Source organism: Schistocerca cancellata, chromosome 3 (assembly GCF_023864275.1).
Source record: "Schistocerca cancellata isolate TAMUIC-IGC-003103 chromosome 3, iqSchCanc2.1, whole genome shotgun sequence".
Classification (NCBI taxonomy): Eukaryota; Metazoa; Arthropoda; class Insecta; order Orthoptera; family Acrididae; genus Schistocerca; species Schistocerca cancellata.
In genome coordinates this window covers 730,748,659-730,766,417 of record NC_064628.1, presented here as the reverse complement: position 1 = coordinate 730,766,417, position 17,759 = coordinate 730,748,659, and the positions used below count along the sequence as shown (strand labels likewise).

The window sequence follows — 17,759 nt, the reverse complement described above, 5'->3', positions numbered from 1 at the left end:
AATGCGTATAATGTGGTATTTAGTGAAATAGTAAAGCACTGTGCTGCATATGTTCGTTAGATTAGTATTATTTTCTTCTTTATGAATGTTCAGTGTCTTGAAGCACCGGATAGTAAAAACAATTTATACAAAAGGAGAAAGAGATAATATAGGTAACTTTAGACCTATTTCTATGCCACTAGTGTTCGAAAACGGTTTTGAAAAGGCTGGATAAATAAGGGTAATTTATCATTACAGTTCACTCAGTTTGCTATCAAAAGGACAGTCTAAATTCAGAAGAGGCTTAACCACTGGAAACGATATATACCCTTTTATCAGTTAGACGTTGAACGAATTCGACAAAAAGTTGCGTACAAAAGGCACCTTCTTTTTCAAAGTGTGGATTACAAAATGTTACCACAGAGCTTTATGGAATAAGAGGAGTAGCTCACAACTGGTCCTTCTCATACATGAAGAACAAGCAGCAAAACATCACTCTCCAGATTTATGAGAACATCTATGAGGTGGCATGTGATTGAAGAACAGTTCGATGGACGGCGCGCCAAGTATCGATGCTGAGACAGCTGCGGTTTCTGTTTCATATAAATGTTATGCCTTGTAATATGATATTATCTTCTAAATTAATACTGTTTGCTGATGACACTAGCTCCTGTATACAAACGTTATGATTTCTAATGGGACAGTTGCTTCTATAATAATTCTGTTTTCTGGTGATACAAGGGTGGCTTTGAATGCTATTGAGTACAACATAGGCAGTGAATCAAATAATGAAGGTCAAGAGATACGTTGATGGCTTGTGGAAAATAAACTCTTGCTCAGTCACGGCAGGAATCAGTTTCTACAGCTCAACTAAAACTCACATTTTCATCATACAGAACGGACGTATGACCAGTAATTCCGAACAGTTCAGTTTTCTAGATGCATAGTAAACTGCCATGGAAGCCAATGAACAGGACTTTGTTCAAGGAGTGATTGCTTGAATATTTACCGTTAGAGCATTTTCTGCGGTAAGTGATCGTGCAACACGAAATTTAGTCTACTTTGCATATTATCATTTGCTTATGTCGTATTGCGTTACAGTACCTGGTAAATGTTCCTACTCACAAAAGGAATTTTTGGCTCAAAAACATGCAGTTACAGCAAAATTTGGCTTGAGTTCGTCAAACTCTTGTCGACCTCTGTTCAGTAGTCTAGGAAATCCGATACTGGTCCCTCAAAATGAATTTTATTTTGTGTGGTTTGCTGTTGACTATAAAACCTTCTTCCCAAGATCTAGTAGCTTTTACTCAGTTAACGCTAGGCAGGAAACCAGTCTACATTCGGGTCGCACTTCCTTGATTCTTGTACAGACTGGCGAGCAGTATTCTGCAGCATCCCTCTTCAGTAGCTTACAACAGGAATTAAAAAGTCTTAGGAGCAAATCTCGCACATTAAATGCTAAGGTGAAGAATTTCTTGCCGGCCGCGGTGGCCGTGCGGTTCTAGGCGCTTCATTCCGGAACCCCACGACTGCTACGGTCGCAGGTTGTAATCCTTCCTAGGGCATGGATGTGTGTTGATGTCCTTAGGCTAGTTAAGTTTAAGTAGTTCTAAGTTCTAGGGGACTGATGACCTTTAGATGTTAAGTCCCATAGTGCTCAGAGCCATTTGAACCAAATTTGAAGAATTTCCTCAGGATCACTTATTCTGCTCTGTCGGAGAGTTTCTAGGTAAATTTATCTAATTCCCGTATTACATAATTGATTATGACAATATACTGGGTGTTCACCATTATGTGGGAATGGGTAGAAGATTTACAGTGGAGCAGAAAAATACAAATAAATACACCTTATTTTTTCTTAATGAGAGAGACATTTTTGCATGTTTGCCTCGTTTGTATCCTTTATGTTCTCTAAATTTTAGCGTCCTTTTACATGTATTAATAATTTTCTAATGTTGTTTGTTTTCAGGTTTTCATGTTTTCCCCTTAGTTGCCATGGTACTAGTAATTACGTAAATCCGTTTAGTATTGAGAACACAATCAGTAGTCGAAACTTGCTCTGCAGCTATTACGGGATAGTTTTTAAGTGTGTACTGAATATTATTCCTCCTCTAACGGACTATTTCAGAGAGACGCACAGCCGAATAAGCCTGTGTTAGCGACCTCAGCTGGAAATCGACTTGTTGAGCCTGATTTCCAGTCATTGGCGTGACGCCTGCTCGGCCACATTCTATTTCTAACTAAAATTCATTCTGATATATACATGACGGGCAGGCACCTGATCTACGGAATGGCAATAAGTCTGAAGCCAGGCAGCTGTATGCTGAAAGATTTCCTAGTAGATATTTGCCGAACAACACTGGAAACGAAACAATCATGAAACAAGAGAAAACGTGTGTCTAAATAATAAAATACAGGTAATTGACTATATGTATATCTGCTTCTTTTTACGTACTCTGCCAATTGCACAGAGTTTTCCCAGACATTAGTTAACATCCAGCACACTCGCAACTTGTCATCTGCATTGGGTTTATCTGCAATATATTTTATTTATGTTAATCACAGGTGCAGGCGCATTCCTTGTACATGGAGATATGCTCCTCTGTTTGGTCCTACGGAACCAGACGTAAAAAAAAAAAAAAAAAAAAAAAAAAAAAAAAAAAAAAAAAAAAAACACGTAAAATGACTTCATCCGGTTACTGAAGTATCTGTTTGATCTGAGACTGACAAATACGTTACCGTAATCTATAATTTACTATCATCTAACTTGTTTTATATACAAATATAAGTTACGTTAATATAAAATTCTTTCGTCATTAACTTCTGAGGCATACATAACACAGCGAAAATCATTAATAACTTAATACCCACAAAGTGATGAACTTAAAATATTTGTCCGTTGCTGGTATATTACATTATAAAGGTAAAATGAATAAGACGGCTATAATGTCACAGACTGATTGCTTACATGTCGCCTATGTATCCGAATAGCAGGCTCAGAGCCACTCCGATGTTTTGTGCGTAGAACAAGACATCATTGGCGGACTGCTGGTTGTCGCAGACCCAATTCATCTGGGAGGGGACAGTCAAAGAGAACCACGTGTCGTCGTAATCCCAGCCATGCTGACACTTGACGGGTTCTGAACTGTTCCAGTTGACACCATTGATACCATCGCTCTGGTTGTACATCAGGCACTTGCTGAACGAATTGCCTGCCCTGTGTGACGTCAGATATTTTTGAATCAAGTAGCGTAGAAGGCTCTAAAATAACAACACTGCAATCAAAGCGAAAACAGTTCAAATGAAATCTTAGCGAATGATAACTGAAGAATAAAATTTCTAAACAAATATTTCCTATGAATCAGGCAATATCCTAGTACCAACTGTGGGCTAACAGAATCCACTTACATATGAATCTTTGAATTCGTACAAACTGTTACACAAAACCAACCATAAAAGACGCGAAACTATCATCAGCTCGTACATCATTTTGAATTGCATGTGATTTACTAGGCATCGTTCTATTGGAGTCGGTATGCCGTTGCCTTCATCGGACTGTGGAGATGACTTAATACAGCCAGCTGTAGAAGACCGACAGTTAAACGAGGGTAATGAACCACGATGATACTTTTTTTCCGTTAGTGTACATTGTCAGAGTTGAATGACGTGATTGAGCGAAGTTTTTCTGCGAGTGATAGGGGAGTGGCTTTGTGAATTCGAGCATGTGTTTACTGCGGAATGTTATTTAGGTTGATGTGCAATGTCACGTGAACTGTAAGTAACATGTTTTCCTCGAGCAGAAAAATTTAAAAATTTTGTTCTGAAAGGAGAGCCTACTCGCCTCGCTGCGCTGTAAAGTTGCTTAATAATGAGGTGACAGGTCCCCAAATGTAATATACTGCGAACTGTGTATATGCTAAATGTACAGAGAACCAAGTGTTTGAAGGAATAGTGAGGAACACTAATGATTATTCAAAATTTAATCATACTTATGGTTAGCACAGTATTACTAACATACACATGTATGCAGCTGTTGTGTAAGGTTGACTGACCCCACATTAGATACGAGCATCAGAGCCCTGTCGGAAGAGAAATGTGAATGAAGATGTTAAAGAAATTATCACCGAAGAGCCAGCGAGTGGAACGGAGGACGATAATTCTCAAAATTAATTAATCGATGAGCTTGGTATCACTGATGACTTACGGGAAGAGGCGCGTCAGAAGGCGCGTACGAAAGTGGAAGGGCATGAAGAAATTGCAGCAAGCGTTCATGAAAGCGAATAAAATTTCAGAAAGATAGGAACATGCTGTTTTGAGAATGCCGTATGTAATCACCGTACTGGAAAAATCCTTCGAAGATGGTGGCAATAAGAAAACCTCTACTTCTCTATGACAGTCTTCAACCTCTTCACTGCAAATTACAAAACAACAACACTACCGCATTCAAAACAGACAATTCAAAACGAGTGAAAACTGAGAAACGAAATGCAAACATCTGTACCGAATATCAGAAAACGTAAAATGGAGAGTATGATGAAGTCATACGGATTTTTTTTTTTTTTTTTTTTTTTTTGTTTGCCAGAAAACTTCAGTGACATGCTACAAGCGGCTGCTGAGCAAAAGATTGGTTTCTTTGGAACTGGAAATTTAGTCCCTGCCTAACAAATCAATTCACATATAAAGATCGATAGACTTTTTACGATCGTATCTCGGTTATCACCACCTCATCCAAATGATAAGTCTTAGGGAAAGTTCTTAAATGATCATAATTTCGATGCTGCATTCCTGCAGGAAGTAGTAATTAGTAGAAGCAACATAATTATGACATTAAACTTTTCGTAGGTGACTGTCTATGGCTATTAATTAAAAAGAGACGGATATTTGTGCCATCAGCTGCACAACTGTACATTTATCCTTTACCTACAGTCATTACAAGTATCTTCACACAAGAGAGACAGTGTGCATCAATGGGTCAAAAATACATTTTTGTCAAATATCACCCAATCTAGAGTAGAATTTACGAACTGTCGTAAGGGTCTGTCTGAACACGATATAAGAGTTCTGTACCGTAGGACAACTAGAGGAGTAATGGAACAGTTATGTCTATTTTTCATTTTGAACCATTTTTGAACAGTTTTTCTCCAGTGAAGATGGTTGTAACAATGAAACCGTTAGAGAAAAATCATACAATTGTACAGTTGATTGCATAAGTATCCTTTTTTTCAAAATTATAGTTATATTATTAATAAATAGTAGTTGTAGTTTTTGTGAGACGTTGGTGAGGGTAACTCGAATTTCAGCTTAGCCCGCTGAAGCCAGTCGGGAATGGCAGTGCACCGTCTCTTTGAATCCCACATCTCATAACAGATATTCATCAAATATTCATATGGAAGAACAAGTTGATGAAATCAAAGTATGAAATACGATGGTTCACTGAAAAGTAATGCCTCCACCTTCGTAACTCTTCAACAGTTGGCAGCATTGGTATGTGGCAGGTACTGGCATCTTACGTGGCCTCTTCTGTACAGCTCCAGTTGTCGTGAAGCCTTAGCATTGAACGGTTGTGTTGTTACAATGTGGTACCCAGAGCAGACGGTCGGTCAACGCGATTTAAGCGACGTGCAGCCATTGAATTCTTGACAGCAGAGGGTGTCACTGCAAAGGAGATTCATCAGAGAATGAAAGCAGTTTATGGTGATTGTGTTGATGTGAGTACTGTGCGTCGTTGGGTGAGTAAGTTTAAAGATGTTGAGGCAGCAACATCGGACCTGCATGACAAATAAAGAGTTGGACGTCCTGTGACAGCAACCACCGAGTTTGACAAGCAAAATGTTGACAGATTGATTCAGGACGATCGTCGTATCACTCAGAGAGAAACTGGAAGCATAATCGGCATTTCACAAGAACATGTGGGCCACACTACTGCATGACAATGCCTAACCACACACTTCACGTGCCACCGCAGCAGAACTTCATAGACTCAATCTTATCACTGTACGGCATCCTCCAAACAGTCCAGATTTAGCACTGTCTGACTTCCATCTCTTCCCGATAATGAAAGACGATCTGCGATAACAAGACTATGCTTCTGATGAAGACACTGTGAGACGGTGGTTGCAGAAACAGTGTCGACTTCTTCCGTGACGGCTTCAAAAAACTTGTCCATCGTTGGCAGAAATGTATTCAGTTAGGTGGTGATTATGTGGAAAAGTGAATATTGGTAATTAAAGTTCACATTCTAAGGATTATTTCTGCGTTTGATTTATGAAAATACTCCCACCCATACCCAGTCAACGAAGGTGGAGGCATTACTTTTCATTCAACCCTCGTAATTAAATAACTAAATGTGGAAGATATAAGCATAATCCTGTAGGATAGTAATGCGATGCTTTATTGATAGGGTAGAAACATCGTCTGCGATGGTTACATTGAAGCCTATACAATGAAATTAGGTGACGTCATTATTCCTTTATTAGACCGCTACACGTGTAACATGATCAGCTGACTTCTGCCTTAGTCTGTCTTAGTGTGGAACATTAATTTCTATTAGTACAAATTTATCTTATTCTCAAGGGAAACGGCAGGACAGTGACATGCAACTAAGGAATATCCCAAGAGAAACAGACGCTCTTTCATTCTCATAGCAAATCAACAAGCGTAACTTGTAAAATTAATAAACGGTAATAATGAATCGATTAAGGATTTACAAAGTAAAAGAGAGTGTAAGAGAAAGCATGTACATATAAGTTGGAGGAACGGGGCGAAAGTGTTTCATTGGAGCAGTAATCCAGTATTAGTGCAAGACAAGTGCAAATACAGAGCCTAAAGTCTACTAGCAAAGACGTTAAGGGGGAACCTTACTGAACTGTGTACACAGTTAAGTGCAGAGTTAAATGGGGAGTCTTATAACAGACTGCCTACTGTTGAAGAGAAATTTACTACTGTTGAGAGAGGGAAGAGTCAGTTTAAGTTTTTTTTTGATGAGGTAATCAATTTACAAAATAATTTTCAACATTAAAGGGAAGAATGCGAGTGGTATAAAACATTCTCGGAAGCGCTGGAGGTGGTAACTCTTCAGGAAGAGGTTACTTAAATCCATGCACCAGTTTCCAGTCATGCTACATTACTACTGGGCATACAAAAGAATTTCAAAGAGATTATGGTCAAAATTGAGAAGGATGATTAGAAATTAAGGTTAATGGTAGTGGTCTTTACATTCTTGAGGAATTATGACATTTTAATAACAGTCACTGCCTATCTCTCAAGAAAGTTTAAGTATTTAGAAATTCAACAAACGGCATTCATCCTCAGACTTGACTAGAGCAATCTCAACTGCCCCCAATGAGGGCTTGTAGTTTTAAGCTTGAATTTGTGTGGTTATTTGGATAGTGAAATGTATCGTAAATGTGTGCCTCATCTCATACATGCAAAATATCTTAAGAATTTCGACGTCTATTTACACCAGCGTAATTGTTTGAAGTAGAATAGTGTGATAAAAAGTACAGTAGACTAATCACGAAAAATTGTAGCCAGACGATCTTTACAAATCCTGCTCACTTTTATGTGTGATCTGTCCTGGTGCAATTCCTACGGTACTACTGCAGTGATTGGCATTTGTGTTATGAAATATCGTTCATGTAGCTGCATCCAACCATTCTTGCTGAACGACGTAAAGATAATCTCGAAGAGTACCAAAGCTTATTACAGGAGTTTTGATATGACAGTTCACGTGGAAAGAGTGATCACGACCAGAATGGTAATAATTTACCCTCTTTAATCCTGGGTCACAGAGATATGGAAAATATGAGTATGTGCTACCTGATGTGCGTAAGTGTCGACTTGGGAAAATACATGGAGTTACCAGAAATAAGAAAGAGACAGAAATGAGAGCCGTATTTTTAGGAAGGAGAGAAGTGATTGGAATGCTCAGAAAGAATGTCAGGTTAAACCTCCATTACTATTGCAGTACAGAGTGTGATATATGTGGTCTTTATAGAGCTATGAAGCACATTTTGATGTGAGTCTCACCTCGGAATTGTAAAATTCTTCCACTCCTCCAGCGACAGGTTGGCACGTTCCCTGCCAGGAACATGGCACCAGTGATCAGGTGTCTGCATTGCTAGAAAGAAAACATTTATACTCAACATATTGAGACATGGGCCGACGCAGTTGAAAACAATATTGAGCCTCGTCTGAAATTTTCCTCTCGACCCGATGGAGTCCAGCACTTCCTCAAATGCTGGCCCGACTTTAGGGTTCCTTCTGTTCGTTGAAATTTCCCCGTTTTCCTGTAATCAAACAGCACGTCTATAGACTCACAATAATAATGTTTATTAGTTATATATTTGCCAGTTTTATAATGTGTAAATAAACCTACTAACATGAAGAAAGATTCAAAGCTGATGACAAAAAAGTTTCAAGCTTTACCTTCATTACCTTACCAAACACTGGAAAGAAGTGAGCTTGCACTGAACATTTTAAAAGACTGCGTTATTCCAGTTCAACTACTGAAGCTGACCTGTTATACGAATAAGAAATAAAATTATCCTCCTACTTACCAGTTTCAAAGTCGTTATAGTAAATGGCCAACAACTGCTGGACTAGAACTAAGCTTCGCATTTTGTTTCACACGTCTGTCAGTATTATGCAGATCGTTGTACAAAGCCATATAAACCTAACGTCAATATCAGTATCTGCAGTGATATATGTTTAAAATTTCAGAATGTGTTGTAGTTAGCAACGTTCCTGTTCACCTTACATTTCCATTCGTTCAGGTGCCAACCTAATACCTGAAGTACGTAGGTAAATTCGGAATCCCATGTACGTATCGAGAATTGCAACACACACTTTCGATTTACTCCTCCCTTCGTAGAAACTGTAGTTTAGAATTACTTAACGCCTGATTATGAGTCAAAACTTAGACTCCAAGTAGTTTACTTTCAGTAATGGTCCTATTTGTGCCGTCACAATATTAATTATTTCTGCATTTAAATAACGATATATCGCGACCTATTTGCTTCCTATCCCAGCCCGCATTTCCGAGGGCCTTGCTTGTCAGTGCTAAGGAACTGAAATAGGCGCGTGCGAATGTTCGTTCTGCTGCCAAACATGAATCCAGAATGGATAAAAGTTTTATTCCCCGGAATCTAGTAATGGATAAAACTCCAAACCACTGTGTTGTGATGCATAAAGCTCTTACAATACAGTGCGAGAAAGCGGATATTTTGCTCTGGATACAATGAAATATTCCTTAAGAAGAAGTTGAGCCTAGCACGTATAAGACGAAGTTAATGGAAAGTGTAGTGCTGTACAAGCCAACATTTCATTATACCAGGTCGACGAACTGGCGAATGGTAAAGGGCATATTTTCATCGGGCTTCCTACGTATGATGCTCATTAAATGCGACATAGAATATATACACCCAAGTGAAAGGTAATGCGAAAAAAAACTGAAGTTTACACTCAATGAGGCTGAAATGCTGACATAAAACGCCATTGCAAATGTTACTTAACGGCACTGGTCTCGTGTTGTCGGCCATACCAACAGCTTAGTTAAGAAGATTTTGATTCGTAGACTCTGACGGGTCTTGACGAATACGTAACTTCTCTTGTTCGTACGTTAAAATCCGCTTCTTTTGTCAAATCATAGAAGAGCTTAGAACTATTCATCTCCCTAATGTTCTAATGCAGTTGAAGTTGTGACAAAATTCTAAAACAGTGCATTATTAAGCTAAGAACTGAGTGCAAGTCAAGTCAATAATTTATGATGCAGCACATTCTCAGCACAAAAATAAACTTGAAACTTCTTCACTTCTTCACGTGTATTGTTACGAGACCCACAGCAGTTCTCGTTTCAACAGCTATCGATGGTCTTCAATAATTACATTATTTACCTGATAAAATCTGTAGTTTTTTGAACATCTTTGTAGATCATGAAGTTTCGCTTATTAATCATATGGCAAACACTCTCGTCTCGGCGCGCTATCATTTGCCAGAATCTCGTTTCGATATCTCATATCATTTATGAGAGACGAGGAATTTATGAATATTTCATCCTAGTTTTTTCACTCACGCACGAATTCTTGACGGAGAGGTTTCACAAATTCCATTTTCTCGACACTGAAAACAGACAGCGATACCGTTCCAAGTTTAAAGACTACTTCAATATATTATTTACATTTAATTCCCATCAACATGTAACCTAACACGCACGAAATACAAATCCAAAGCGACACATGTTTTTTCACTGCAAACTGAGAAGTTACCTACGATCAAAATATCACAGTAACTACGACCATTTACGAATCGATTGGCGCCAGCCGCTGTTGCCGAGTGGTTCTAGGCGCTTCAGTCCGGAAGCGCGCTGCTGCTACAGTCGCCGGTTCGAATACTGCCTCGGGCATGGATGTATGTTATTTCCTTAGGTTAGTTAGGTTTAAGAAGTTCTAAGTCTAGGGGACTAATGACAGATGTTAAGTCCTATAGTGCTTAGAGCCATTTGAACCATTTGTAACGATTGGCGGTTCATCGTGAAGGTAACGAATTCAGCTGTAGGATGTGCGAGAACGAAAGTTTATCACCAACTTGTTTCTCTAACATCGCTTGAGAAAGATCGGGCGGCTTGCTGTTTACGCAGTGAAGCTAGTTACCCAGATTCCGTGCCGAGTAGGCCTACCATTCTATTGTGGTCGTCTGCTAACGCATCCAGCACATGCTGGCTACTACGCTCCCTGTAAAAGTCGTAACTTATTTTAAACGCACTACAAACACTGTCCTCGCAAAATTTACTGTTCATAAAATGCCTGTCATGAAAATGAAGCATCCGGCAGACGTGGTGGGATATCAACTTTGAACCATTAATTAGGGCGGTTCATAAACAACAACTCAGGTACACATATTATACCAAAACGTTACCGTGGAAGTAGGGGCCAGGAAATGCTGGTGAAATAACACACACGGCTGATCATACCCTTTTATTTTAAAAGACTTTCTCAATAATAAATTTTAAAGTCTGGAATTTTTTAAGAAAAGATTTCAAAACAATTTCCAATAGCTTACAAATTTTCTTTATGAAAAGAAGATTACGAGGTATGACGTTAACAACTTTCCAATAATAAGATTTTAAGCTTGACATATATATATATATATATATATATATATATATATATATATATATATATATATATATATATATATATATATATATAAAAAACACAAAAGTTAAAAAAAACTCTTTTAAATAGCTGGCAAATTTTCTCCATGTAAAGGGTATTGCAAGGTATGACGTTAACTACTTCCTAATAATACGATTTTACACTTATCACATACATATAGAAGAGAACAATTCCTTTAAAAGACACCTTTAAGTAGCTAGTTTGTACTAAAGCTGAAATAGTTGTATCTCGACAGTTAAGTAACTTGTATTACACCTGTCAGTTGTTACAAGATAAATGTGAATAAGCCAGCACACGAAGCTTCACATTATAGGCAGTTCCCAAAGAAATATTCCTCAGTTCGGTGAGGGAGTGACACGTGTAAGGGGGCCCAAATCACAATACGCGGAATACTTATTTGTGGTCTACAGGGCCATAGCAGATCAGCCCCAAAACTTCCAATACAAACCACCACCTCCCCGAGTTACCCAAAACCAGAAGATGCAGCAAGGGCGGTGCTTGCACAGGCTCCGAACCACAGAGGCCCTCGACACCGACCATTAATCACCAAATCGAGGTGTGAATGAAACGGCCCGACAAAGAAGCAATTACAATCCCGCGGACAGGCAAACGAAAACTGTGGTGGGAAGACCCCAACAAAACCACTGGTGAAGAAACTCATACACTTCACTAGAAATTGAAAAACCACTTTTACATAAAAACAGTACTCAACTTCTTACACTCCACCACAGCGCCGGGAACACGTTGCATCTCCAGCCACTGACAACTAAGAGGTCGGGCAAAGCACGTGGCGAGCAGTTGACGACCCTCAACAACAGGGCCCCGCTCGCGCCACCACCTCTCTCGGTCACTGTCCAGTTCGAACCCCTCGATCGTCACGCGACCGTACACTTGCTCCACCTCCCGCCAGAGGGCGGTAGCGATCCAAACATCGTGCAAACCGAAAGCGCCACCGCAAACACTAGACGCAAAGAGAAAGCACTCTGCCTGGCGCGCTTTTCGAAGAGCCGGACATAACTACGGCTCAAACGTAATATTGTTCACATACAAACCAAGGACGCATACGTGAATTATTAGAGCTGAAACACTCTTTGGCAAGTAAAATGTCCACCAAAGGAGCATTGGTGTTGTTAGCGTTGTCATCAGACCTCTAGGGGGCGTTAATAGCGTCAGATGTTGAGTGATCTCTGTGAAGCAAACGTATGTATCGCATACCTGTGAGAGAGAACGTGTTTTGTTTGAAAGAGCCATTTTTGTGGGTTTCCAGTTGACAGGCTGGTTAAATGATACAATATCCAGACTTGCCGAGTAGTTAGTTGTGGCAATGACCTGATGTTAGGCTGCATGGGAATGGGAGGGCTGGCACAGTCTTTCTGAAGGTACTGATCAGGCACGTCTGACCAGAAGAGATGACTATTGTTCTAATATGCTCCACCGATAACTGGTAGCGGACTTCCCGCAACATTCCCTGTCATGCCGCACCATTGGTCGGCCTAGTCTGTTTTACTGTCTCACCCACAGGCCACAGACAACACTACAAGGCAGATGGCTGTGTTTGGAGTAATCCCGCGAAGGGGGTGTACGGACATGCTGATGAATGGTGTAGCGTTTTGTTCAGCGATGAATCACCTTTCTGCACTAATCCTGAGAGTATTGCGGTGACCTAGGAAGACGTTTCAGTCTTCCAATGTTGTGAAGAGGCACAGCGATGTTATTCCTTGGGTCACTCCGTGGCGATCCAGCTGGTATGACTCTAGGGCACGACTGATAATGACTGAGAGAACTCTAAGGCACAGCTGTTTGTCGCGAACATACTCCGGTGTGAACTGCCAAGAGTCTGTTCTTTTTGAGACATTTTTCATCAGAACAATGCTCATTCACACGTGATAAGTGTGTCTATGAACTGTCTGCGTGTTATGAGGTGCTCCAACGGCCAACAAGATCAGATGTGTCCCCGACAGAACATCTGTGGGACGAGCTCACACGCTATCTTCGTCCCAGGCTTAGTCTACAGCATATCAAAGGCAGTTGCAATAACTAAGGACCAGATTACCTCATCAGAGGATTGAATGTCTTTATGACACCCTTATCCTACCCATCCCTGCACTCGTCCAACCGCATCTACCATATTTTTATGATATATATTATATGATTCTCTTCAGTACAGGTTACTCCACCTCTCCTCACCTTTACAGCGGATTCTGATGTACTCTTCACATCTCAATGTTATCGGCACGTTTCTACTGTCAGCTGTCTCACGACCATTCATGATTTCTGCAAAATCTGGATGCCTCATCCTTATTAGCTGAGGCTTCGCGTGTGGCAATCCTTCATATGTTTAGGGGTACTCCACATCTTCTTCTATCCTTTTCTGATGTTAAAGTAGCATATCAGTTCTGAACTATCGAGGGGATATTGCCTTGAAGGAATTAGTTGGATTGGGGTTGGGTTGTTTGGTTGGAGGAGACCAGACAGCGAGGTCATCGGTCTCATCGGATTAGGGAAAGACGGGGAAGGAAGTCGGCCGTGCTCTGTCAAAGGGATCATCAGGACATTTGTGTGGAGCGATTTAGGGAAATCACGGAAAACCTATATCAGGATGGCGGGAAGCGGGATTTAGCCGTCGTCCTCCCGAATGCGACTCCAGTGTGCTAGCCACTGCGCCACCTTGCCACCTCGTTCAGTAATGAATTAATGACAGCAGTGTCTCTATGTATGCTAACAAAGGAGTTGCCTCTCGTATTTTTTCATTTTCGTTGATTGTCGATAGTATTTATCTAATTTCAGTAAGCTAATGGACAGTGTCTTGAAAGGAGGATATAAGATGAACATCAACAAAAGCAAAACGAGGATAATGGAATGTAGTCAAATTAAGTCGGGTGATGCTGAGGGAATTAGATTAGGAAATGAGACACTTAAAGTAGTAAAGGAGTTTTGCTATTTAGGGAGTAAAATAACCGATGATGGTCGAAGTAGAGAGGATATAAAATGTAGACTGGCAATGGCAAGGAAAGCGTTTCTCAAGAAGAGGACTTTGTTAACATCGAGTATAGATTTAAGTGTCAGGAAGTCGTTTCTGAAAGTATTTGTATGGAGTGTAGCCATGTATGGAAGTGAAACATGGACGATAACTAGTTTGGACAAGAAGAGAATAGAAGCTTTCGAAATGTGGTGCTACAGAAGAATGCTGAAGATAAGGTGGGTAGATCACGTAACTAATGAGGAGGTATTGAATAGGATTGGGGAGAAGAGAAGTTTGTGGCACAACTTGACTAGAAGAAGGGATCGGTTGGTAGGACATGTTTTGAGGCATCAAGGGATCACAAATTTAGCATTGGAGGGCAGTGTGGAGGGTAAAAATCGTAGAGGGAGACCAAGAGATGAATACACTAAGCAGATTCAGAAGGATGTAGGTTGCAGTAGATACTGGGAGATGAAGAAGCTTGCACAGGATAGAGTAGCATGGAGAGCTGCATCAAACCAGTCTGAGGACTGAAGACCACAACAACAACAACAACAAGTACAGTCTGCTAAGTAACACAGATACTGTAAAAGAATAGGCCTTTGTACTTTCACATTCGCGTACAGAGAACCGTTGTCCTTCATGCAATATCCATAAAGCATTCCTTTTCTTTGAATTTTTCACTAAGTAACGCAAGAAGCGACGTGAATACAGCGCATTGTCAAAGTCGACCACGTTTTTAACCAATTTAGCGTGTCATTCACATTTGTACAAATGACATTGATGTCCCCATAAATTTAGACATCGCGGCATGACTAATTTTCGGACCTTTGGTGACGGCTACAGAGAAACAGAGCCTCAAAATGCGACGCATAAGCTGCACTAACGTCTCTTCAAAGTAAACTGTCGCATTATAGACAATGCACGAAGGACACAGTTTCCGCGCTATTGGCTGTTAAAGAACTAAGTCCATTTTTTTTTAGCATCTGCTCGTAATGTCGACCTACTCATACAGTGCCACATGGTGTGCCTTTGTACTTCGGAACCTAGTACGAAGCAAAATTTCTTGTGTATCCCATAAGGGTACGTTGTTATCTGGCGAAATTATTTATCGGATTGTGGGAGTGATCGAACGGCGCAGATTTTGAAGAAGACACGAACCTTAATGTAGCACTCCAGCAACGTTCATGATACAGTAGTAGACTTATCACCACAGTCGCAGTGTCTTCAATAATTTCTAAGCCACCAAAGATCCATAACGAAAGCTGACCCCTCAAGCCTATTGTTAACGGGACCGACGCACGTAGCCGCAATCTGGAGAAGTGTCTGGCTTGATAATTACGATCAAAATGGGACACATGGGAATCATATGCGAAGGCTCCTATTTATTTCGTTTCACTTATGCTGGAGCAGCATGTACAGCAGATTGATATATTTTTCAACTCTGTCGTGATACAATCGGCATCATTCAGGAACGGATACCACCTGATATCTGCCATCCGGTGCTGTTACGCTTATAGTTAAGTTATTTCACCTGACGTTCGAAATAAATGTGCAAACAGCGAAATAGAAATGTGATTTCGCCTCTCGCCAAATGCATGAGACATCTTCAAGGAAGGATTGGGTCAACTACCTTCGGCTCCTTGCGGTTCCATCAACGCTGTTGGTTGCGATATGTGGATGACACTTCCCTTATTTATTTGAAGAAGCAGAGCTTTCCTAAGAAGAACCAGTACAATCTTGAACCAACAGTAAGTGCACAGTTCCATTCCTGGACGCGGAAATCTGTAGAAATTCCAGTGGAAATGTGGGACAAAATGCCTGCAGGAAACCTACCCGCTACCACCCGGCCCAGAAGTTTTCAGTCTATCACACCATGACCTCTCGAGCCCACCACATCAGTCATGAACACTGTATCAAATAAGAATTGAAAAAGGATAATAACACTTTCCGAGGCCACAGACACAATAGAACAACAAGAAGAGGTACTAAACAAATCCATCAGCTACTGGTGGTGCACTTACCTTACGTTAAGGGCATCAGTGGTCGGGTAGGAATGATGCATCAGAAGAGTTTACGACAGTGTTTGCAGAATACAGGATTCGGTAGGGACCACTGATGGTACAGCAAATGTTGCCAACGCCGCTGTCGTACACAATATCCAGTGTGCGTGAGGCGCCGCCTTAACTGAGGAAACCGGAAGGCACGCGAAACAGGAGAGGCAATCGAAATCCTGAATCAGGCTGACCACATAAACAAGAAAAACTGATTCGGCGTCCCTCCGTCCTGGGTCTCAGGAATCAAATCCTCTAGTGACCGCGGAGCATATGAGCAACTGGCGCCGTTTCTGCTCAATTAACCTTAGTAAAACAGGGCTTGCAGGCGCTTCTCGTTGATTCGTTGCGAGTTACCTACTGCCAGCCATCCCTTATCTCTCTTTCTGTGTCTCTCTTCTAACACCCACAAATGCGCTTGTGTAAACTATTACATATGTGTCGGCCGTCTAATAACACCGTTTGTGCTATAATGAAGCACCCGCTTATCAGCAAATTATTCTCTTTCCTGAGGATGACCACTGCAACATTGATGAAACGTCGATTCGTTGTAATATTTTAACTTTTTAACTATTTTATAAGATGTCGCAGCACTAAACAGAGAAACATTTTAATGAATTGAAACATTTTTGTTGCGACAAGGAGAAGTATTAATTCTAGTGAGGTCCGATTTAGAGTAAGTAAGCATGAGAATCACCGTGGTCCTTGGACTTGAGTTCACTTGGGTGAATGATTGTGTGTTTCTATAGAGACGAGTTGCAGTCACATAAGCACTAAAATACCCCGTGCATACGACTGCAGTTGGTGATAACTTTATCTTGTGCGTCAACGACTTGGAAAACTGTACGTACGTCATCTGCATAGAGTTATGTCCATCAGCTGCCTTGAACAACGTTCCCTACGACCCATAAGTGCAAGAAATGTTCTATACTTATCAGTTACCAAGAAACCCGTCCTTTTCGAGAATATCATCAAAGAAAGATAAATCAACGACAATGATGCTTTCATAGTAACAATGATTGCGAAAGGGAGAAAGCTGATCAAAAGAGCGAAATCGGTATTTGTGTTTGGTCGATATGACGGAGATTTATAATCAAACTATTTTGCATAAATAGCAGCATTTATTATAGATTTGGTAAATTCAGAAAAACTGTGCTCAAAGTGGAAAGACAGAATAAGTCACGCCATGGGTGAGTTCCACGTAAATTAATAAAAGACGGTGAAGAACCACACTGTTTCCGTGGTACGATTAGAACATGTTTTGAAAACAGGCGCTACTAGACTCTTGCTGTAAGAGATATTGTAAGGATGCTGACAGAAGGAAAGTTAATAGCAGCTCATTCCTCCGTGAAGTGTGTCAGGCATGCAGTCTACAATAATTTCGACAGTCAAGAAGTTATAAAAATTTCAGGTTGTATGTGAAGTCAATAAAAGGGATTAAAACGTTCCTTTGATATCTCGTGGATCGGTCAGACGTTGAAACTAAACACAGGTGACAAGAAATGTAAGTTTTAGATTCCACCTTTAAAAATGTATACATGCAAGACGATACTATTGTAGCAATATTCGACCGCCTCATAGACTCTCAAA

General features: G+C 40.4%; 1 protein-coding gene across 1 annotated transcript in view; it reads right to left on the bottom strand.

Moving 5' to 3' along the window:
* LOC126176540 (solute carrier family 22 member 7-like) overlaps positions 1-17,759 on the bottom strand; it is a 114,961-nt gene that overhangs the window by 81,579 nt on the left and 15,623 nt on the right. The window contains exons 2-3 of the mRNA XM_049923696.1: positions 8,008-8,267; positions 2,948-3,196 (exon numbers count right to left, since the gene is read on the bottom strand). Of these exons, the coding sequence (XP_049779653.1) occupies positions 2,948-3,196; positions 8,008-8,267 (509 nt within the window). The remainder of the gene's footprint in view (positions 1-2,947; positions 3,197-8,007; positions 8,268-17,759) is intronic.